General features: G+C 40.3%; 1 protein-coding gene across 1 annotated transcript in view; it reads left to right on the top strand.

Moving 5' to 3' along the window:
• The first annotated feature begins 1,212 nt into the window (after positions 1 to 1,212).
• The window catches only part of st3gal4 (ST3 beta-galactoside alpha-2,3-sialyltransferase 4), a 49,429-nt gene continuing 26,849 nt past the window's right edge, over positions 1,213 to 23,792 (top strand). The window contains 4 exon segments of the mRNA XM_080428765.1: positions 1,213 to 1,275; positions 18,042 to 18,072; positions 20,668 to 20,746; positions 21,592 to 21,681. Of these exon segments, the coding sequence (XP_080284891.1) occupies positions 1,270 to 1,275; positions 18,042 to 18,072; positions 20,668 to 20,746; positions 21,592 to 21,681 (206 nt within the window). The 5' untranslated portion in view covers positions 1,213 to 1,269.

Here is a 23,792-nt window from a genome sequence, read left to right on the forward strand (position 1 = left end):
AATGTATTTATAGGACTTGAAGTGGTTAATGTATGTTTTGTAATAATAATCAAAATCTACAAAGTAACTAGTAACTAAAGTTTTCAAATAATTGTAGTGGAGTAAAAGTACAATATTTGCCTCTGAGATGTAGCGGTAGAAGTAAAAGTACTGAAAATTTGAAAAACTGGTCTTGCACAGGCGTGACGATTCTCAAACCCATAGAACAGCTCTACAAGAGTGTGCTCAAAGTGTTTGACAGGAAGCCTCACTCATATCATCATTGTAACCACCTCCGGAGGCTTTTTTTTTTAGCTTTGATAACTTTAAAGTTTTCAAACAGGTTGGGGTTATATACAAGTCAAGACCCTACATGGTCTGTGCCCCCCCCCCCCCCCTAAGTGAGTTCATTAAAAGGAAGCCTGATAGGGGAATCAGTACCAGAGCAACCACTCGAGAAGATTGCGAAGTGCCGCACCGGCAAACAACATTCGGTCAAAATGGGTTGTGTAGCATGGAATGGCCTTCTTCTGCGTATAAGGGATTGTGCTACATTTCCATCTTTTATATTCAATGTGAAAAGATGGTTGCTTGAAAATCAAAGCTGCAACCATTTGTGATCTTGTTTTAGTTTTTTTTATGCTGTGTTCCCTATGTAATGTTATGTAAATGTATTCCACTGTTTGTCTGTCTGTCTGTTTTTTATGTTTTTTGTGAGGACTGCGGATGAAAACTAGCATCTTTGCTAAATCCGGTGTATTTACGTCCATGTGACGTCCATTAATATGCATTGTCCTGACTCCTGTCCAAATAAATAAAGTAATAAAGTAAAAAGTAAACTAATTAAGACGTGCTTGATAGGGCCCAGAGTCACATACGTGAGAGAATTGCCAGGCCGATTTGTTTATTTTTGGGAACACAGCTGTTGTATGACTTGATGATAAAGATAAAAAGATAACGGAGTAACGTCAGGACTGCGATACTACAAACATACACAAAGCTCTGCTCTGGTTGGAGCAGAGCACCTGCAGCTGCTCATCCCCACGACGCGCGCGTTCAAGTGCACGAGCAGTATTTCTTTCCTCATACTTTCATCTCTGTGTCTCATGTTTAATGTCATCGGTAAGTGGCCAAGGCAAACTTATAAAGTAAGGTTATGAAGTAAATCACCAGATGATTGAGGGAGTGTAACAGAGAGCAAGACAGGAAGAGGGAGAGACAGTTGCATTCACATGGCGCAACGCCGGAGTTACTTGCAGCCTTTTGTCAGACGTGCACATCAATGCCGACATGAAGGTAAGTGAAGTAGAGAAAAGGATGAGGTATATCCTCTAAATAGTTACATCACAGCAGTGTATAATAATAACCTGTCATGCTTAATTTATACTCCTACAAGCTCAAACATGTCATGATGGGACGTGTTGTGAGCTTGAAGATATTATACTGTACTATTATAGTAAAACTGATACATGATTTATACAACTTGCAAGTATAAATCATGTATCAGCAGACTGTAACTAATTGGCTGCAGCACAAATATGCTGTGTATGCCAGCATAAGGAAAAAAAGAACAGGCAAGCAGAATTATTACTATTATTATAAAAATAATAATACTCATTGCAGATATTTCAACCTCCTCAAGTCTTTTGCAGAGTTTTTTATTTATTTAACTTTTTACAATGACCATGACATGCTAAATACTTAAATTGTAACCATTATTTTTTACGATAATCTAATAATGAACAATTGCTTCATAGAAATGTATCGTACCGTAACTAGTAGGGTTTAACATTTTCCGGGAAATAGCTAATTTTTATTCCCGGGAATTTTCAGACCTTTTCCCTGGCTTCCCGGGAATTCCCGTTAAAGGGTAAAAAAAAAAAAAGTACCCACTAAAATGCATTTATATGTAGATACTTAAATAGCCAATTTTATATTGAGGTGCCCAAATGTCCTTATTGTGTCCACCTATGAACTTGCACTAATAATGACTTAAGTTGATTTTTTAAATCATATAAATATAATATATAAATATAATATAGTGCCCTGGCGGAGATCTGCCCTGTTGCGCAGCAGCGGGTGAAGACAATTAACTTAAACGAGGAGTTGCGCTGTGCACCCAACACGCACTCAAACAATGTCAAACTCTAGCAGGCTGCTGAAATAAACGTTCCATTTGTATCATTATTGACAAGAGAATTTGCAAAAGGATTATTTATTTATTGTCCATAGGAGCGCCGGTGAGGTCACAGCTTATCTCTACTTTTGTAGGATTTAATAGCCTAAACTTGTAATTTGTTTGCAGTTATTAATTTATATTAGGCTACTTGCTGGATATTAAGACTCCATTTTGGGATGTTGGCTGTATGTTGTCAAATGTATTAATCTATATTTTGTTGTTGATCAAATGTCGGATTTTGTAGTGTGATTTTGATGTGCACATGCATGCGCTGCCACTGACAATCAATGAGACAGACAGCTGTTGTGCAGTTCACTTGTTCTACTGGGTAGTTCTAGTAAAATGGTAGTTTGAACGTTCTAAAATGCAAGTGTAGGTAGGGTAGGCTCAGGGGCGGCCTTAGTGATCTGGGGGCCCGTTTCAAGAGCTAATATGTGGCCCCCTATGCACCCCCCCACCCCCCCAAAAAAAACATAATCGCCCCAAAACACGGTCACCCCGATTTTGTTTGCAGAATTTGCGGATTTTGTTTGCGAAAAAATCTAAAATTGTATTTTGAAAAAAAAAAGAAAAAAAATTAAACTTTTTTTTTTTTTTTTTTTTCTCAAGAAAATTCGGGGGCCCCCTGAGGTTCGGGGCCCGTTTCAATTGAAACGGGTGAAACATAGGAAAGGCCGCCCCTGGGTAGGCTACATTAATGATGATAAAAAAATCGGACCACATCGGTCTAATTCTCTCTCTCTCTCTCTCTCTCTCTCTCTCTCTCTCTCTCTCTCTCTCTCTCTCTCTCTCGCACGCGCTCTCTCTTGCTCTCTCTCTCTCTCCAGTCTCTCCTCTCACTCTATCAAAAGCATTGCTTGGCTTGCGCGCATTTTAAGCTAGAATATAGGCTCGAAATCATACCTATACCCACTGTTTATGCAGCGTTTCACTTGATGTTGAATCTCAACTAGTCAACTGGTGTCTACTGTTTGACAGCAGAGGAAACGGTGAAATCAGCGTGCGCAGGGCAGGCAGGGGGGCATCACGGCCACTTGTGTTTTATTTTGTTCATTACTGTTACATTCAGTGCGTCCCATATTGGTTCACAACGGGACGATGGGACCCTGCCCTGGTCGGCAACGCGGCAAGTAACTTGGCTAATTATAATAGTAATTCCTCCGCGCTGTAGATAGGCCTTTCTACTAATTAGTATTCATTTCTAACAACAAAAAAAAAAAAAGGGATCCCGGGAACCGAAGTCAGTTCCCGGGACTGTAAATAACCTCGGGATTCCCGGGATTCCCGCATCCCGGGATTCCCGGTGTTAAACCCTAGTAACTAGTTATAGTAGGTAATTAGTTACTTATTTACACATGATATGGGATAGGCCCATATTGTTCTTATTTTATTTATTCTTTATTATGGGGTAAAACACTTTTTTATGTTTTTGTTTTAACAAAGTTGATAAATGGAAAGACATGAAACAGAGGAGACAGAGTAAAAGAATAGAGCATGGAGACACGCCTCAGACAACTGAGCAAGCTCATGATATTGAATTTCCTGCAAATGATGACTCAACCAGGTAAACCGGTACAGTTTCCCTTGAAATTCTAACTACACTACACTGTGCATTTAGCAAGACTGACTACAGTAATGTTCTAATCAATGTGGAAAGCAAAACATCAGACATATTATCAGTTTTAAATGTCATGTTTTTGTATTTGATGGGGAGGGTTAGGGTGTCAAGATACACTAATTTCACGATACATGAAATCGATGATACATTATTAATGTTCTTTTCTCATGTATCATCAACATTGGCCATCATCTTTAGTTTAAAATAACAATAAAGCACTTTAAAAAACAATTACAAAGTGCTTTGTACACACAAATAAATACATTTGTGCAAGCTTAACTCTTTGACTGCCAGAGTATTTTCATAAAGTACTCCCCCAGTGCCAGCAATTTTCGTGTTTTTTTATTTTTATATTTTGAATTTTTCTCATGAAAATAATTTAAGGACACATAATGTAAAGACCCAGCACAAATCCGCCACTAGAGCGCAGCACATGACAGCTTTGATCATGTCGTTGGGTCTCTCTCACCCTTCTTCATAGATTAGACAAGGAAAAACATGAAAACGGATGTGACGTCCCCCCCATTGTTTTGATCGGCGAAAATTACGTTGTGATATACGACGGCGATGACTGATCGTCACCCAGACCATAGATTATAGAAGAGAAACTGTCCGTTTGTCCGTCATACCGTGTGAAAGACCGTTTATTTACCTATTTTGGACGAAAATGACTGGGGAAAAGAATCAAAAACCGGAAACGGAATCCAGGTCATGAAACCGGATGCAGATGTCCGTGAAGTAAGTGGAACTCGAGAATAACATTGAATATTAAGCAGCATAGCGCAATCAGAGATTAAACAATGAACGCGCGTCCAGCGCGTCGAGCGCGTCGACGGCCAATTGGACAAAGTAGCACTTGACGCGTTATCGCGTCGTCCGCAGTCAAAGAGTTAAGGGAGAAGTGAAGTTCTCACTAACTATAAACCCATTGTTTCAGAGGACAGATAGACACTAATATAACAAATATAATATAACACTGCATAACTATTGATGGAGCTGTTTTTTCCTTATCACCCATACAAAGTACCAGACAATTTCATAAAGGCGACAAAGAAAAGCAGACTCAGAACACACAGGCAGCCATTTGGTTATAACGATTATATTCAAATTCAGACAGAGAGAGTGAGAAGGTTACAGTATCACAGGCATTGCAAGGTCGTCGTCTCTCTCTGACCATTGAACGACAAGACTGGACTTTTACATGGCCCGTTAACAGTTAGGTAACATAAACAATGACATCATAGGATGTGACATAGATGAGTTTCCGGGCGAAGGTGGACTTCTTGGATTGGATGAGAGTGATGATTACGTCGTCGTCAGATGAGGATGATGATGGTAGATGATGAAGATGATGATGATGGTGTGACAGTTTATCTTTGGAAAAACAACGTCCAAATGTCTGGGTCAACACGTTGACCTCGGCTCTGACCGGTCAGTGGTGACTTCGTGACACTGAAAGAAGGGTTATGCATTGGAGAAGAACACCGAGATAGTGTTCTCAAAACATTTCCATATTGACATAACTTGAGGAGCCAACAGATAGCCACAGAAAGCCTGTAGCCAGCTGCTTTGACCTTGTATGAGAGACAGGAGAATAAGAGAATAGACTAGAGTACATGACTGATTTAGGCCAATATAACACCATTATATTAATTTGACATTTAAAGCAGGTTTAGGACACTAGACAAATTATGATCAATCAAGATTAACTCTATTAACTCTAAATTCCACAAACCTCATATTTTTGTCATCTGGACTTCACCAACCAAGTGCAGCCTAGTTATTTCCAACAGCTCAAAACAAATCTATACCAGATACCGTATAATACCATGTAAACAATGTTAGTTTAGATGTAGGCCTATTTGAGAGTGCAGAGGCATAATTGCTTTGATGCATGTCACATTAACAAGCATCAGCTGACACACAACACCTCCCCCCCTGCAGTGCTTTAAACTGAAAGTGAGTCTGTTTCATTTCTCTCCAAAATACCTTGAATATGATGGAAGACATGATTAATAATTACTGTGATTATGATAAGCTTTACATTTCATATCATACACCATACAGTAAGAAATCCTATTACTTTCACCGGCAAAAAAAAGAAAGTTTATTTTATTTATTACAAAAATAATAAAAAAAATATTACGATACAGTATGACATCATGACAATACCTATCGTCACATTTTAATACCACGATAGGCTATATCGTGGGACAATATATCGTGACACTCCTATAGGCGGGGAGGGTTAATCTTCTTTTTTTTTATCACTTGGGGAGGGTCATTGATTTTTTTTAGTCAAAGGGAGGGTCATGGCATTTTAGATCAGGGCACATACATTTTCTCCAGGGGTACCCTTCTTTAAAAATCGACCTGTCCCTAAGGATTTGACTGTGTACATGTCTCTCTCTCTCTCTCTGAAATGCAGAGAAGAACTAATGTGGTGCATTGTCTCATTCTATACTTTATTCATTCAATGATCATTTTATGTTTTTTTTTGTGAGGACTGTGGATGAAAACTAGCATCTTTGCTAAATCCGGTGTATTTACGTCCATTTGACGGCCATTAATATCCATTGTCCTGTCCAAATAAACAAATAAAGTAAAAAGTAAACTAATTAAGACGTGCTTGATAGGGCCCAGAGTCACATGCGTGAGAGAATTGCCAGGCTGATATCGTATATTGTGGGCCCCAAGCTGCTTAAGCAATATTACACGAGAGGGTGTGCTTTACCGTCATTATTGGCACGCCAGTGATGCGGTCAGGAACGAGGCGGAGCCGAGTTCCGCAAGCATCACTGAAGTGCCAATAATGTAGGTAAAGCACACCCGCGAGTGTAATATTGCGATTATACAACAGTTACCAACAAAACACATCCAAATATATTCATATTGTGGGGCAATTCATAATAAAAATGTTTCGCTATTATCCGTTTCCCTGTAAAGAGAAGAGTTTATTTGACTGAGACATTAAATAGTCCCTGTAGCAGCGCTCTGAGGCACCGTGTCATCAACACAGCTGATTCCAGTAGGCTATATGCTCCGTCGTACGACCGTGTCACGTGGCCAAAATAACTGATCTACAAGCTGACAACGCGTCGCGATGGCGCCGTTGGCTTGATCGCAGAGAAACTGTGCACACACACTCCCTGGATGCCAGAGCAGAACCTCTGCCCCAAATTTTTCACATGGGCCTGTTATAGCGCCACCAGGAGGCCGCTTTTTGCAAAACACATTTTTGGACAGTACTCCTACAGATTTTGGCCAAAAATCCCCCAAATCGGTACACAGTATCTCTATAGTCATTAAAAGAAACGGCTAATTTCAGATTTTTCATATTCCATCCTGATTGGCAAAAATTGGCTTTCAAAGTTTGCAGGAGTACTCCGTTTCGAACAAAATGCCTCAAATCATGAACACAGCATGCAATTTCCGTGAAATTTTGCTCACACATTCCCATTAGGCCGAGGAAGAAATGCCATTTGAAAATGTTCAAATCAGCCTCATGGTGGCGCTGTAACAGGCCGATTCGTGTTTTTACCTATAACTGCACCGATTTGCAGGAGTGGCCCGTTTTGAACAAAATGCCACAAATCATGAACGCAGCGTCCGATTGTGGTGAAACTTTGAATGCACATTTGCACTACGTTGAGGAACAAATGCCACCCTTTTAACATTGGAATGTTATAGCGCCACCAGCAGGTCAAAATTAGCAAAACACATTTTTAGAACAAAATGCCTCAAATCATGCATGCAGTGTCCGATTGCCGTGCACATCCTAGGAATAAATGGCACCCTTTTCACATTGGCCTATTATAGCGCCACCAGGAGGCCTTAATAACCTACCTGACCTACCAGACTTGTGCTCCGAGGAGCACTTTTTCTAGTTTGTGTTGTTTCTCATAAGCGTACATCCGTTGTCCGTCAACAACACAGCAGTCTGTGCCTTGACTTCTGTGCGCTCACTGCGCTGAGCGCTCAGTGCGTTGACTCACTCCCCAGCCGCAAACCTATATTTATGCGCGACCAGCACAAACATTGTCACATAGTTGATGACGTCTGTGTCCACAGGTGAAACACTATGTGCATGCCGCCACCTATAGGATCGGGGGTATATATGCAAGTGTTCTCTGGTGCGCAAGGATCTTGGCCAATGTGAATGCAGGCCAGCTGGTAGAGGCCATTCGTTCTCGGGAACGGTTTGAATGCAAACGGACCCAGTGTGAAGCCGCCCTCAGAATGCTGTGCCAGTCCGAGCCGAAGGGCTGTAGGACAGGGGCTCTACCCCTGGAAGCTTTGCTACAGTATGATGCTGTTGATGCTGAATAAATGGATGATTCTGGATCTGGATGTCTTCTACACTTCTTTAAACCAGCCGCCTCCTGCCACCTAGATTATTTTAGGTTCTGTCCAATTTCCCATATTCCATCCTGATTGGCTAAGGTTGGTTTCCAAAGTTTGCAGGATTGCTCCGTTTTCAACAAAATGCCTCAAATCATGAACGCAGCTTGCGATTTCCGTGAGATTTCACACGTACATTCCCACTAGGCCGAGGAAGAAATGCCACTTGAACATTTTCAAATCAGCCTCATGGTGGCGCTATAAAAGGCCGATTTGTGATTTTAACTATAACTGCACCGATCTGCGTGAAACTTTGCACGCACACTCCCTAGCCAAGGAAAAACAACTGCCCTGCATTTTTCACATTTGCCTTTCATAGCGCCACCAGGAGGCCGACTTATGTAAAACATTTTTTTTGATATTAAGCCTTCAGAATGTATCCAAATTTCACGCAAATCGGTACACATGATCTCTATAGTCATGTGATCAAGATGGATCTGTTTAATTTTTCATATTCCATCCTGATTGGCTAACATTGACATCTAAAGTTTGCAGTAGTGGCCCGTTTTGAACAAAATGCCACAAATCATGAATGCAGCGTCGGATTGCGTTTCACTTTGCACGCACATTCGCACTACGTTGAAGAACAAATGCCACCCTTTTAACATTGCCCTATTATAGCGCCACCAGGAGGTCGATTTTGCAACACTTTTCTTTTTTATATTACTCCTACAAATTCAAACATCATGCAAATCGGTACCCATTGTCTCTATAGTCAAGTGATCAAGATGGTTCCATCCGATTTGTCATATTCCATCCTGATTGGCGAATTCCGAACATTGCTGCCCCACAATAACCTACCTGACCTGGCGGAGACCTGTGCTCCGAGGAGCACTTTTTCTAGTTTTCTATGTTTTTTTATGTTTTTCTTTCATACTGTTTTAGTTAATATATGTGGTTAGGAATGACGTTAAAATCTATCGTGGGGGGAATATCGTATATTGTGGATCTCAAGTTGCTTATATTAATCTAAACCAGGTGGAAATGTTAAAGTAACCTTGCTAAAGTTAAGAAGAAATAATGTGTTGATTCAGACCCAGCCTGGCGTCTGCATACTGTAGCTGATCAAGGACTCTGCTTGGTGTGAAGTACAATTTACATTGCCTTTGTTAACCTGAGAGACAACAGGTCTGGCCTTTGTCTTCACTCCCAAGCTTCTATATGCAGGATGCAGACAGATAGAGACAATGTTCAAAGGACTTAGGTGGGGGGATTCTCACTGACCCCCACCCACATGTGAACCTAGTATAAAGAGTTGACTGTAAATGTGACTTGTTAGTTAGTACTGTCCCACGCCGTGAGGCTGGGGGAGCTTCGGCTCCCTGTTTCTCATGCTGTTTGTTTGTTACTGAATAAACCGGATAATGATGATTCTGAACCTGATCTGGACGTCTTCTACACTTCCTTTTAAGCAGCTAGGCCTGCCCAGCAAGCACAGTCAGGACCCGGACGAATCAGTGACGTCTCGATTGGGGCTAGATCCAGTCAAACCAAGACTAGTCAGATCTGGCCCAGAATATCACCTGATTTCAACCAAAATAATTCCTGACCACGAAAATGGACGTCCTGGATGAATCAGAGAGAGTCCGATCGAGGCCAGATCAAGTAAAATCATAACTAGTCAGATCTGGCCCAGAATATAACCTTATTTCAACTAGTATAAATCCCACAGACAGAATACTTTGCTACTGAAAACTACTCATAATGAAATAGTTGTAATATTGGTCAAATCACGTATTTTTCAATCCTGGTCTGTTATTATTGAAAATCTGATCATTTGACAGTCTTACTACCCTTACTATCAACTAATTGTGTTGATTTAAATCGCGAGGACAACACTGCATCTGGTGTCTGCATAGGTGCAGTGGCATAGCCTACCTTCACTTTTCCCGTGGGTTATTTTCGTATCAAAAGGGGCCAGTTTATTATTAAAATATTTAATGTATCTGAATGTGTAACTATCCTAAACACGGTCATCAACATGTCCGAATACTTTTGGTGACTTGTAAAGTCACCAAAAAAGATTTTCAGCATTGAGAGAAAGAGTTTCAAAGTGTCCAAAAATAACAATATTTAACTATAATTCCACTCCACAATCATAAGCAGTGGAAACCCTTGAGCCACAGCCTGTGGTCCACAATCACCATCAGACCTCCAGCTTATACATTTGCTCACCTCTGATCAAAGTTAGGAGCCCTTGCATGAACTTAGTTGTGACACTGCATTCTTTAAATCCTGTCATGCTCTTTATCCTTATCTAATCCCTCATCATGTACGTACAGTATGATGGTTTTGGCTCTGATCTTTCTTTTTCCATTGTTCCACATATCTTACATCACAACTATGCAAGGTCTAAGACTTCCTCATCATGATCGAAGATTTCTCATCAAGATATCACCGTAATGGAAAGAAACCACAACTATCGAAGCTACGATTGGCATGGTAGAACTGGTAGAACTTGATCTGCACCTGACCTCAAGTAACACTGTCCTCCGATAATAACCATATAGCCCGCACCCAAATGGCCCTTTGCTCATGTAATGTGTGATGATAAACTATCATTGTAAAATGTCTAGCAAATTGGCATAGACAATAGGGCACATTATGAGTTCATTATGTATTTCTGGTAAAAAGAAAACAATATTGATCACTTATTTTGTATGTCTGTGGCAAAAATAGTATATCGATGAAAATATCCATCACAAGCTTGCATGGTGATGACCCTTGACCCTAACATATTGCTGGCTTACTAACAACATACATGCATGCACACTGATCAACGTGTTTGTGCACTGAACACGTGTGTGCTGCTATAATAATAAATACAATAGCGAAACCAAATAATATTAGTTTTAATTAAGAACGTGTACCATTAAAGCCAGGATTATGTTCTTAATCGGGGTTGATAGCAGGAGTAAAATTACAACTCGCGGACCGTGAGTCCGGGAGGAAAATGCGATCCTCTGTTCTATTCCCATAGCTTGGTCAGTGGCCACCAAGGCTACATAAATCACTGCAGTTCAGTCACTTTTACTTTGAAGGGGAAAGAAATCTATTGCTGGTAGCGACAGAGTAACCTAAAAAAGTGTGCTCCTCGGAGCGCAGATCCCCACCAGGCCGGGTTGCCTAGCCTTTCATCACATGACTCCGATCCAGAGATACTATGTACCAATGTAATGTAATGTAATGTAATGTACCAATTTGGGTGACTTTTGAACAATATTTGAAAGGAGGACTAGCAAAAAGTGTATTTGGAAGAAAACGTGAAATGGGGAAAATCTAGCCTGGCACAAATGGCCAGGGCCTATATTTGGAGTTGCATCATAATCCAAGGCATCCAGAGATTTTGATTGTATGACCTACGGTTCAAGAGCTATTGATGCTTTTGTGTGTTTTTAAACACAAAACTTTGTATTAGTTGTGTCCTGGGGAGGGTTGGTCTCTTAGTTTGATCATTGTTACCTTTTTCTTGACTTTTTATGCCATGTAGCACTTTGAAATTTGTGTCAAATATAAAGTGCATTACAAATAAAAGGAATTATTATTATTATATTATTATAAAAAATGTATTGAGAGTTATAGGCCAAAACCTGAAGCAGGCTGTTATAGCGCCACCATGAGGCCGATTTGAAAGAACTGGTGCAGAGGTTCTTCCTTGGCCTACTGAGAGTGTGCATACAGTTTCATGTTGATCAGTCCAACGGTGCCGGAGATTAATATAGCTGTTTACAGACGGACATAACAATGTGTCCTTGCATAGATTGACTTTTCAAAGTTGAGGAGGCAAAATGGAATGAGTCTTTCCCAACAAAACATGGACGAACCTGGACCAGTGAGTCAATGATTGGGGTTTGATCAAGTCCTATCATGACTAGTTAGATCTGGCCCAGAATATCACCTTATTTCAACTAACACACGTTTCCACTGAAATCTCCTAGACAGGGGATAACTAAATTGTTGTAATGGTAAAATCACATATTTTAAAATCCTGGCCTGTTCTTATTCAAAGTTGGATTATTTGCCAGCTTTTGTGTGACACAATAAAATCATTTGCACAAGCTGATTTCATTGGAAGATTTTGTGGACATCATTTGCCGACTAGGATATCACAGCAGATATGGATATGGGGATGATCTTTGATCTTGATGTCATTTACAGGACGTCATCACCATGACAATCAATGTATGACGCCTTTTTACGGCAGTTTGGGTGATTAAAAAGTTGTTTACAATGTCTTTCAGTGATGTTCAGGACTAGGCCAAATCATGGCCGATATGGGGATGATCTTGACGTCATCACTAGGACATCGTATGGACGGCTTTTTAGTGACTAAAACAGCCTGATATACGGCCAGTTTGCAGTTTGGGTGATTATAAAGTTGTTTAGATGACGTCTTGGAAATGACGTAAAAATCAAGACGTGTTTTTTTATGTCAATTTGTAAGTAAAACCATGAGTTTAAATGTCTGTTCATTTGGTCACTGCCTCTCCCCTTTTCCTATTCTTATGTATAGTATGTGATGGTATGGGAGTGTTGATGTTGGTTGATCCAATAGAGAGTTGTCATGGCTCTCATAGGCAACCAGACTTCAGGCCTATACAATAACATTGCTCTTTGACACTATGCTGCATGCAATCAGATCAATATCAGTGTCTTGTATAAATGTACATGACGACTTGACACAAAGCCAGATAACGTTGTGGCGACGTTTTTCAGTGACGTTCAGAACTAGGCCAGTCACAGCTGATATGGGGTCGCTTAGATGACGTAATTTACAGGACGTCATTTAAGCGTTTTTTCACCCAAATTGGACGTCTGTTTTAGGTCATTAAAAAGCTGTACGATGTCCTGGTGATGACGTTGAAATCATCCCCATATTGGCCATGATCTGGTCTTGTCCTGAACGTCACCGAACAACGTCATCATGACGTCTTTCAGTGGCGTTCAGGAGAAGGCCAGATCACAGCCAATATGGGATGATTTTGACGTAATTTCCAGGACGTCGTCTAAGCGGCTTTTTCATCACCCACACTGGCCGTAATAGCGTCTATTTGAGGTCACCACAAAGCCGTCCATAAGATGTCCTGGTGATGACGTCCAAATCATCCCTACATGGGCCGTGATCTGGCTTGGTCGTGAACGTCACTGAAAGACGTCATAATGACGTCCTTCGGTGACGTTCTGGACTAGGCCAGATCACAGCCCATATGGGGATGATTTGGACGTGTTGAGCGGGACAACATCTAAACGGCTTTTTCATCACCCACACTGGCCGCAAAAGCTGAAAGTCGTTAGTGAAAGACGTCATGATGGCGTGTTGAGCGGAACGCCATCTAAACGGATTTCTCATCACCCAAAATGGCTGTCAAACAAAAAAAGGCCATATGATGTCCTGGTGATGACGTCCTGGAAATGACGTAAAGATCATCCCCATATGGGCTGTGATCTGGCCTAGTCCTAAACGTCACCGGAGGACGTCATCATAACGTCATCATGACGTCATTGTGCTTTCTGGGTGGTAACCTGCAGTCTAGTTATGCCTCAATTTACCACATTAATGGCGAACCAGCACCGGTTGTTGTACACCCTTCGTGGTTTCACTTTAGAAAAGAACCTGTGGTTATTTTGAGGTAGCCGTGGGAGCGGGCCTGGCTGTGTGGACGTTCGGATGACGTTTGGATCGGATCCGTGTGTATCTTCCTACGACGGGGAGGTCCGCCACGGGAGCAGGCCACGGTGACGTCAGCGCGACCTGGTTTTCTACATGTCTACGAGGAGGGACCTTGCGGCGGCGACGCTGTGATGACTACGCCGACCTCTTGACCAGCTCTACGGTGGCTACACGACTCTTCTTCTCACGGTCGCTAGCAGAGCGCTTGGCTGTGAAGACGGCGGTGCGGAGAACTCGCGGTGTCGGAGTTCTCCGTGGGGGGAGGTGTTGTGTGAACAGAGGCTATCTTTTGGCTGGGAACGATAGAACCACCTGGAACTGCGCTCAGCAGCTCTGCTCTAGGTGCATTGACATTGAGGGAGACTACAAAAGCAACATTATCGGATGGGACACTGAACAATGCAGGACGAGAGGTTGTACTTTTGTGATATAGGTGAATTAAACTACGGAGCGTTTGGTTGCCGTGAGTAACAGTGTTATGTGAAGGATTTCGTTTTTCACTTTCTGGTCTCTGGGGTTAAATGTGGATTTAAAAAATATATATATCGTTGAGTATGCGACTGAGATTGATGATGATTGATGCGCTGATGTACCTTTAACTATTTGGATGGTGAAAATAGCTGTTATTTTATGTGTAACATTTTATCCCAGAGTTTAAGGAAAACAGAGAGGCCCTGCACACTGATTGAAAGGGGAATGCATTGGATCACATTCGATGTATTTTCTGTGAATAGGATATTTTGGGTTGTTTTATATTTTTGAGCTTGTTATATATTGGGGAAATAGTCTTTTGCAGAGTTTTTATTTTATTTAACTTTTTACAATGACAATGACATGCTAAATACTTAAATTGTAACAATTTTTTTAACGATAATCTAACAATGAACAATTGCTTCATAGAAATGTATTGTACGGTAACTAGTTATAGTAGGTAATTAGTTACTTATTTACACATGATATGGGATAGGCCCATATTGTTTTTATTTCATGTATTCTTTATTATGGGGTAAAAAACCTTTCTTTTTAATATATGTTTTTTTAACAAAGTTGTTAAATGGAAAGACATGAAACAGAGGAGACAGAGTAAAAGAATAGAGCATGGAGACACGCCTCAGACAATGCCTCGCTTTGCGAAGCGTTGTCTGGTTGAGTCATCATTATTAGGAGATGTGCCCATATAATTGCTCATAAGTTACAATCAGTATATCAGTTAACATGAGTTTAATCCATTAAGACCGGGAACGCATCTCTGTCATTTTAGATGTCTTTGGCTATTCAAAAATAGCAGATCTACAAGCTGAAATCCTTGAATATATATTTTTTAAAGCGGACATCTGTAAAATATTTTGTTCCAGGAACCAACAGAAGCAAAGATTTGAGTTACAAATGTTCGCTTTAAAAAGTATATATTCAAAGATTTGCACAAATGTTAAAGATTTAAACCAAAAAATGCAGATCTACAAGCTCATAGCGCGGCACCGAGTTTCAAAATGGCAAAAAGAAATTGCACCATTGAGCTATGAGCTTGTAGATCTGCTATTTTTGAATAGCCTAAAATGACACAGATGCGTTCCCGGATTGAATGGATTAAGAGAACGGACTTTGGGTAACCGTGGGATAGGAATAGATCAGTGGTTCTCCATTTTTTTTTAGCTCTGGAGTCCAGACCACTAGCATATTTCAGTTAAATAATGATTGTTAAGGGCACGATTTAACCCGTTGTGCGTAGTATTGTATCGTGCAACGAATTAAATCAAGCCCTTAACAGTCTATTATTTAATTTCAAGCTTTTCCCCCCCACACCACTCCCATATCCCCTCCCAACACAACAGTGGTCCCCAGGTTGATTCTTAGTCAGGTTGGCGGTCCCTGGTTCATCATCAGTTGAAAACCCTACTTGATCACATGCACTACGGTGTCACACAAAAGTATCAAAAATAGCAGGTAGATATACAAGCTCGAAACGCGATGCCTTGCGCCACGTTTTGAGCTTGGAGATCTGCATTTTCTTTCTTTTTGGGGGATTTAATTATTATTGGGCTCTTATGCCTTTATTGATAGGACAGTAGGCTGACAGGCAATGGGGAGAGAGATGGGGAGTGACACACAGCAAAGGCCGGCGGGATCGGGACTCGAGCCCGCGACACGCTGTCAGGCTACATTGTAGCCTAGGTGCCTGGACCGCTACGCCAGCGACCCAGATCTGCTATTTTTGCCATTTTAAATTTTTAATCCTGAAAAATAACAATTTTGGACGTGAGCTTTCCAACCGACAGAGACGAATTTCAGGGCCTGTCCCTGCTTAGAATGTTTTCTCTTCTTCACCTGGACAAGAACATGGACTGTGCAGTCTTGCAGTCCTTACTTTTGTAACTAGCATGTTTTGTTTGTACACAAATTTGCATTTGCACTGCTTCTGTGATATTTGGATTGTCAGTCGGTTTGCTTGTTTTGCATCTTTGGATGTCCAGGAAGGGAAGGCTCAGTTAAACCTTTGTGTAGTTTGGCATGAGTTCTCTGACGTTGGTACAAAGTCAAGAAAGTAGATGAACCTTTATTGATCCAGCGAGGGGAATTCAGTTGTCATTGCAGCAGAGCAGTAGGAAAGGAAACGCAGGACATAATATAAAATAAAATAATACAAAAGAGTTCATTTGTAGTAAAGCACAGGAAGGAGAAATAAGATGCAAAACACAAAATAGGAGATGTAAGGATATATAGTCTGGGCCTCTGCATCGAAATTTTGTGTGAGCTATGCAAGGGATAATGTACGGTTCGCGTCGGTGGATAATCACCTTGTCTGGATTTATTTTTTAATAATGACCAGTTACCCATACATTATCCCGCTTATTACATGGCTACTTAATACATAAATAGATACATTTACCCAAAAGTAACAACAAAACTAAGTATTTCCTTGCCCACAGCAATGGAAGTATTCCATAAGTGTTGCGCTGGGCGGACACGGTCGGCTCGGAAAACAAGGAAGTGTAGTGGATCAAGTAGAATACATTCTTGGTTACTGCATTGTCTATTTCTCGCTTCAAATGTTTTCAAAAACATTCTTGAGAGCAACGTTTAGTTGTAAATGACATGGTGTGTTTGTTTACATGGCTGCCATGTTGGATACAGCATAAAATCAAGCAGTGCAGGTTAACATGAGCAGGTGCTCTGAATCTTTGATTAGACAGCGGTCTGTTATTGAGCTCATCGGTCATTATCAAGAAATAACACACCGCTGAATTCAGCGATTGACCAATCAGAATCAAGCATTCAACCAAGCCGTGTAATAATGACAGATAAATATCTGTAGTCAAAGTATCAATGAACAATTTATCACCAGTAGGTGAAAGGTGTTGAAAATGTGCACTTGTGCTATTACACTAAAACAGTGGTGTAAAGTAACTAAGTACATGTACTCAAGTACTGCACTTAAGTAAAATGTTGAGGTATTTTTACTGGAGTATTTCCAATTTTCAGTTCTTTTACTTCTACTCCACTACATCTCAGAGGCAAATATTGTACTTTTACTCCACTGCAATTATTTGAAAACTTTAGTTACTATTTACTTTGTAGATTTTCATTATTATTACAAAACCACTTCAGCCTGTCGTATATTGGCCCTTATTTCCTTATATTTTATGAACAGTATGCAAGTCAAAAGATACAAATGATAGAAGTTATTTTACTACAGTCAGGAGTAGCCATGTGTTGTAGACAGACACAGTCTAACTGTCTGCACTTCTGGGCTATTCAAACACATGATGTTAATGTTGACCTGTTGTTCAAGAGGAAGCCTGCTGCCAGGTGTGAATAGTGATTTGCATCTCTATTGTTAACCTGAAGACATCAGCCAGGCTTCCTGACAGGCAGGATACAGACAGATAGCGACACTTTTCTGGGTTGTTTTATATTTTAAGCTTGTTATATTTTTAAATAGTCCCAGTCTTTGCCTTCTATAGTCAGACGAGCGTCATGTTGAACCATGGCATACGCGACAGATGTTAGTCGATCCGTTACTAAATACTGATATTCTTTCTGATTTTGTGAAACAGTTTGTCTATTTTTATTTTGAAATGTAATCACCTTATGACGTTATTGTGTAATTTCGATGCCTGTATCTAAGTTGTTCTGTCTGATGTGTTGTTTGTGTTTCATCTTACTGAATGTCTTTTGTTCTGCTTGAGTTTCAGCCATTGGTTGGTCGTGGGGGTCGGGCTATGTGTAAGTGGGAGTTGATTTTTTTGATGTTTTTCTTGCAAACTGTTTTATTCAATATACGTGGTTGTGAAAGACGTTAAAGTCTTTTTTGGGGGGAATGTCGTATATTGGCCCTTATTTCCTTATATTTTATGAACAGTATGCAAGTCAAAATCAGATATAAACTAGAAAATGTGCTCCTCGGAGCACAGGTCTCCGCCAGGTCAGGTAGGTATGATATGAGTGATGTCATCATGTCATCATGTCATCATGTGTCTCGCTAGCCAATCACAGCTGGTGACAGACGGACACACACACACACGGACGGACGGAGGGTAAAACATACTCTCCTTCATGCCTTCGGCCTGGCGGAGACAATGATAGAAGTTATTTTACTACAGTCAGGAGTAGCCATGTGTTGTAGACAGACACAGTCTAACTGTCTGCACTTCTGGGCTATTCAAACACATGATGTTAATGTTGACCTGTTGTTCAAGAGGAAGCCTGCTGCCAGGTGTGAATGGTGATTTGCATCTCTATTGTTAACCTGAAGACATCAGCCAGGCTTCCTGACAGGCAGGATACAGACAGATAGCGACACTGATCAAAGGAATTGATCAACTGGTGGGGGGATTCTCTGACCCCCACCCGCCTGTATTCTAATGTGAGCGACAATGTATAAGAGTGACTGTAAATGACTTGTGAGGAAGTGCTGTCCACCAGCCGCAGGGCTGCGTGGAGGACAGGGGCTCCTGCCCCTGGAAGCTTTGCTATGCTGTTGAATGCTGAATAAACCACTGAATGATTCTTAACATGGAACCTGGTCCGGACGTCTCGTCTACACTTCTTTTAAGCAGCTAGGCCTGGTGACCCGCAGTCTAGTTATGCTTCAATTTACGACAAGCCCTATATACATTTCAGCCTTTTGAAAATAGACCATCTACAAGCTCACAATGCGTTGATATGCGACGCATCGTGAGCTTGTAGATCTGCTATTTTCAAAATATTCTTTTGTATTTTATACATGGGAAAACTTTGTGAAATGGGACATTTTGACACCAATGCTTTTGTACTTTTACGCAAGTACATTTTGAATTCCGGACTTTTACTTGTAACAGAGTATTTCTACAATGCAGTTATTATTATTATTATTATTATTATTTGATAGAGCAAAACGTTAGTTCCTTTGCTCAGATTGCTCAAAAAGCTGTGCTGTGATGTTGGATGTCACTGGAACTTTGATAGCAATTTGATGGCAATTATTTGAACCTCTGTATTGTGATGCGTTACGGTTCACCAGATTCTTGCCCTATAGTGCTTATACATGTGTAATTGAGAGTTCAAAGTTAGTTTCATTTGAAAGAAGAAGTGACTGGGTTGGCATCGTCGTAAATACAAGATTGAAAAACTTAAGTGACTCATCGTGACCTCTTAGTTTCACTACGTCTTTTCATATCATGCAGTATTTTTTTCACAGAGGGTATTTTAGTCATTAGCCTACAGTGAACTTTAGAGTCCGTAGAGGTGGATGGTAAAAAGAAAACACGGGTTCATTTATATTCAGCTGTTAAGCTTCTGCAGCATGTCATACATACTGTAGTCGTCTACTCCTGTCCACTCCCTTGTTCTTCTTACATCCACTTTAGGCAGTGATACCAAGTGGCAGTGGTGGAAAAAGTACTCACATGTTGTACTTAAGTAAAAGTATCAATACTGCAGTGTAGAAATAATCTGTTACAAGTAAAAGTAAGGTATTAAAAATGTACTTGAGTAAAAGTACAAAAGTATTGGTATCAAAATGTATACAAATCTTTTGAAAATAGCAGACGCATTGTGAGCTTGTAGATCTGCTATTTTCAAATGGCCGAAATGTATATACTGTAGGGCTGAAGTGGTTAATGTATGTTTTGTGATAATAATATACATCTGCAAAGTAACTATAGTAACTAAAGCTGTCAAATAATTGTAGTGGAGTAAAAGTACAATATCTGCCTCTGAGATGTAGTGGAGTAGAAGTAAAAGTATTGAAAATGGGAAATACTCCAGTAAAGTAAAAATTCCTCAAAAGCGTACTTAAGTACAGTACTTAAATAATGTACTCAGTTACTTTACACCACTGCCAAGTGGTGTGTAAAAGTAACTACATGCCAAAGATACTGCCATTAACCATTAGCACTGACCACTATAACTATAACGGCAAGTTCACACCGACTATAAAATAAATACAATGGGGACATACAGACAGACAGACAGACAGACAGACAGACAGACAGACATATACATACATTTTACTGGGGACCCCCTGGTACCCCCCCAAGGACCCCTGGGGGTCCCCGGACCCTGCTTTGAGAACCAATGGTCTAGTATGCCTTGGTTTTACCCCTTAGTCTAGTATGATGAATTGCGAAAATAGCCGATCTACAAGCTCACAACACGTCGCCATGTGATGCATTGTGAGCTTGTAGAATGGATAATTTCAGTATTTTTGTATAATAATAATAATGCTAATGAAAGATTTTTATAACATTGTGAAGCTTGTAGCCATTCACAAAACAGGGACGCCACTCGACACATCAAATGTAACCTTTTGACATCCAACCATTTCTTCTGTTTCCTCAGCATGGTGCCTTAGGCTGTTCGTCTGCTCCTTGGTCACCATTGTCGCCTATTATTACTGCTCCCACCCCTTCCTTCAGAGGTGAATATCACTAGCTAGCAGCTAGCAAATTTCTTTCTGTCTTTCTTCCTTTTCTTTCTTTCTTTCTTTCTTTCTTTCTTTCTTTCTTTCTTTCTTCCTTTCTTTCTTTTCTGTCTTTCATTTTTCATGTCAAGGACCCCCAAAATTATATGTATTTGGCCGTGGACCCCTATGTTAAAATATCTTGTTCCAGGGACCCCCAGAAGCAAAGATTTGAGTTACAAAATTATTATATTCAAAGATTTGCACAAATTCTCACGATTTTTCTAAATTAACAGATATACAAGCTCATAGCGCGTCACTCGGTGCTGCGCTATGAGCTTGTATATCTGTTATTTTTGAATAGCCAAAAAATAAAGGTTTAAGTGGTTAGAATTATTGTGATGCTATATGAACACATTTCCAAGGACCCCACTTTGAGAACCGACGCTTTAGAGTCCGTAGATTTTTCTTTCTTTCTTTCTTTTCTGTCTGTCTGTCTGTCTGTCTGTCTGTCTGTCTGTCTGTCTGTCTGTCTGTCTGTCTGTCTGTCTGTCTGTCTGTCTGTCTGTCTGTCTGTCTGTCTGTCTGTCTGACATAGAAATTGTCTGATAGACATCTACACATATTTGCCAATCTGCTGAGTCACCACCAGACATTGATAGCCCACTAACCATTAAGCTTGTGCATTACAATCACCCTGAGGTCGGAGTGGCTAAAACGGTGGTCAATTTGGGCCCTGCTAAAACATGTCCATATTGGCACTTTTTGAGTGTTACTGGCACAGTGTGCTTTATAGGAAGTCAGCAGAGGTGCCGGCATGCCAGCTTTTATGAACCTCTGTGTTCCATGTGCCTATCTTTCAGCTATGGAGGCACCAGTAAGTCTCCAAATAGCAGCAAGTCGCTGTGCGGTGGCTGGCTAACTGAGAAAAAGTGGGAGAGCCTCAACTTTAAGTGAGTAATGGCATGTCTGCGTGTTTTAAGACCTGAAGGGGAGGGGATGGCTTGTCGAGAGGGACGACGCTATGCCAACATTTTTACTTGAATCCGAGGTGCCAGCCTCCTTGGAAATTCAGGGCTGCTCTCACCCAGTCATAAGCAGAAGTCAGCATATTTCTGCGAGAAAGAACACACTTTTTTATAATGAAAGGAAAGAATTCTATAATTCAATCTCCATTAAAGTACTGCTCTGGAACGGCCAATGCATGGATTTTAAATTGTCGAGCGAGAGAGAGGGTTAACTTGAGCAGCAGTCTGTTAGAGCTTTTCAATAAAGAAAATTACATATATTTTTTTAAGAGATAGACGAGTTCATTAGTGCCAGGATCGAGGTCTTCACAACTTTCGATTTCGTCGACTAAAACTATGATGAAAAATGTTCGTCGACTACCTTTTTTTACTGACGAAAACTAAATAAAAAATAAAGCTACGATGACTAAAACTAAGACTAAATATGTTGACAATTTCGTCGACAAATAAAAACTAGACTATAATGTTAGTGAGGGACTAGGAAGAGATCCAGTAGAACTAAAAGACAAGTCATTTTATGTTTGGTTGCGCTCGGGTGTTGCGCTCTGAAAATAGCAGATCTACAAGCTCACAACGCGTCACAACGCGTCACAACGCGTCGCAGCGCGGCGCGTTGTGAGCTTGTAGATCTGCTATTTTCAGCATGCAACCATAAGTGTAAAATCAGCCATTACGACGCCATCAAGGCACCGCCAAAATACATGTTAGTCGACTAAATCAATTGTAGATTTAGCCGACAATAATCTTACGATATTCAGTCGACTAAAACTAGACAAAATGTATAACATTTCAGATGACTAAAATATGACTAAAACTAAATGGAATCTTATTCAAAAGACTATGACTAAAACGAAATCAATTTTTTTTGTCAAAATCAACACTACTTCACAATGACATCGCCCTAAACAGGCCAAGTGCCCCTGCAAAGACGTAGCCTGATCAATTGCAGAGAGCTAGCTTGGAGCAGGAGGCTAAGGGCTCATTTATACCTCTACACGCGACTGTTTTGCTACGGCTTTTTCAGTTGATTATAAATTAGGCATGATCTGAAAGATTTACTGTCAAACAAGAGTAGGTCATAAACAGCCGGAGTGTGAAACAGTAGGGCAGCTGGCACGCTAAATGCCCAACTACCAAACACACAAGAAATACATTTTATTACAGTACTACATGCCATGACACTCCCCAGGGTCTGTCTGTGAATGATTATTGTTATTATTTTTTTACCCTCCTCTTTAGCAGTGAAAAGCATCCATTTCAATTAGGGGAATGGTTGTTGAATGACGTCAGGCAAATACGTTAGACTATACTGTATTGGGAAATAATATAAATAACTGAACACAGGTTTACACACACCTGCCCATTAATGCATTTAACAATTAGGATGGATGCACTCACTGTATGCAATTCAGTGAAGATTTTGCAACAGCTTTTCCACAGAACACTATTATAGACATTTGGCAAAACCCAGGATGGCAGCACACATTGTATTGTCCATTGTTCTGTGTTTGATGCAGTGGTCCATTTCCTCATTGAAATGAATACAAATGTTTCTCTCTGACTGCCACATACATTAATACAGTGGTGGAAAAAGTACTCAAATGTTTTACTTAAGTAAAAGTATCAATACTGCAAAGTAGAAGTACTCTGTTACAAGTAAAAGTCCGGAATTAAACCTTTACTTGATTGTAAGTACAAAAGTATTGGTATCAAAATGTACTTAAAGTACCAAAAGTAAAAGTACTAAAATGTTTGAAAATAGCAGATCTACAAGCTCACAAGACGCATTGTGAGCTTGTAGATCGGCTATTTTCAAATAGCCTAGGTATGAAATAGGGCTAAAGTGGTTAATGTGTATTTTATAATCTAATAATTTATATCTGCAAAGTAACTAGTAACTAAAGTTTTCAAAAAAGAATTGTGGAGAAAAAGTACAATATTTGCCTTTGAGATGTAGTGGAGTAGAAGTAAGTAAGTAAGTATAGACAATTGGAAATACTCCAGTAAAGTAAAAGTACCTCAAAATTGTACAGTAC

This window comes from Gymnoscopelus braueri (genome assembly GCF_963280865.1).
Source record: "Gymnoscopelus braueri genome assembly, chromosome: 5".
Taxonomy (NCBI): Eukaryota; Metazoa; Chordata; class Actinopteri; order Myctophiformes; family Myctophidae; genus Gymnoscopelus; species Gymnoscopelus braueri.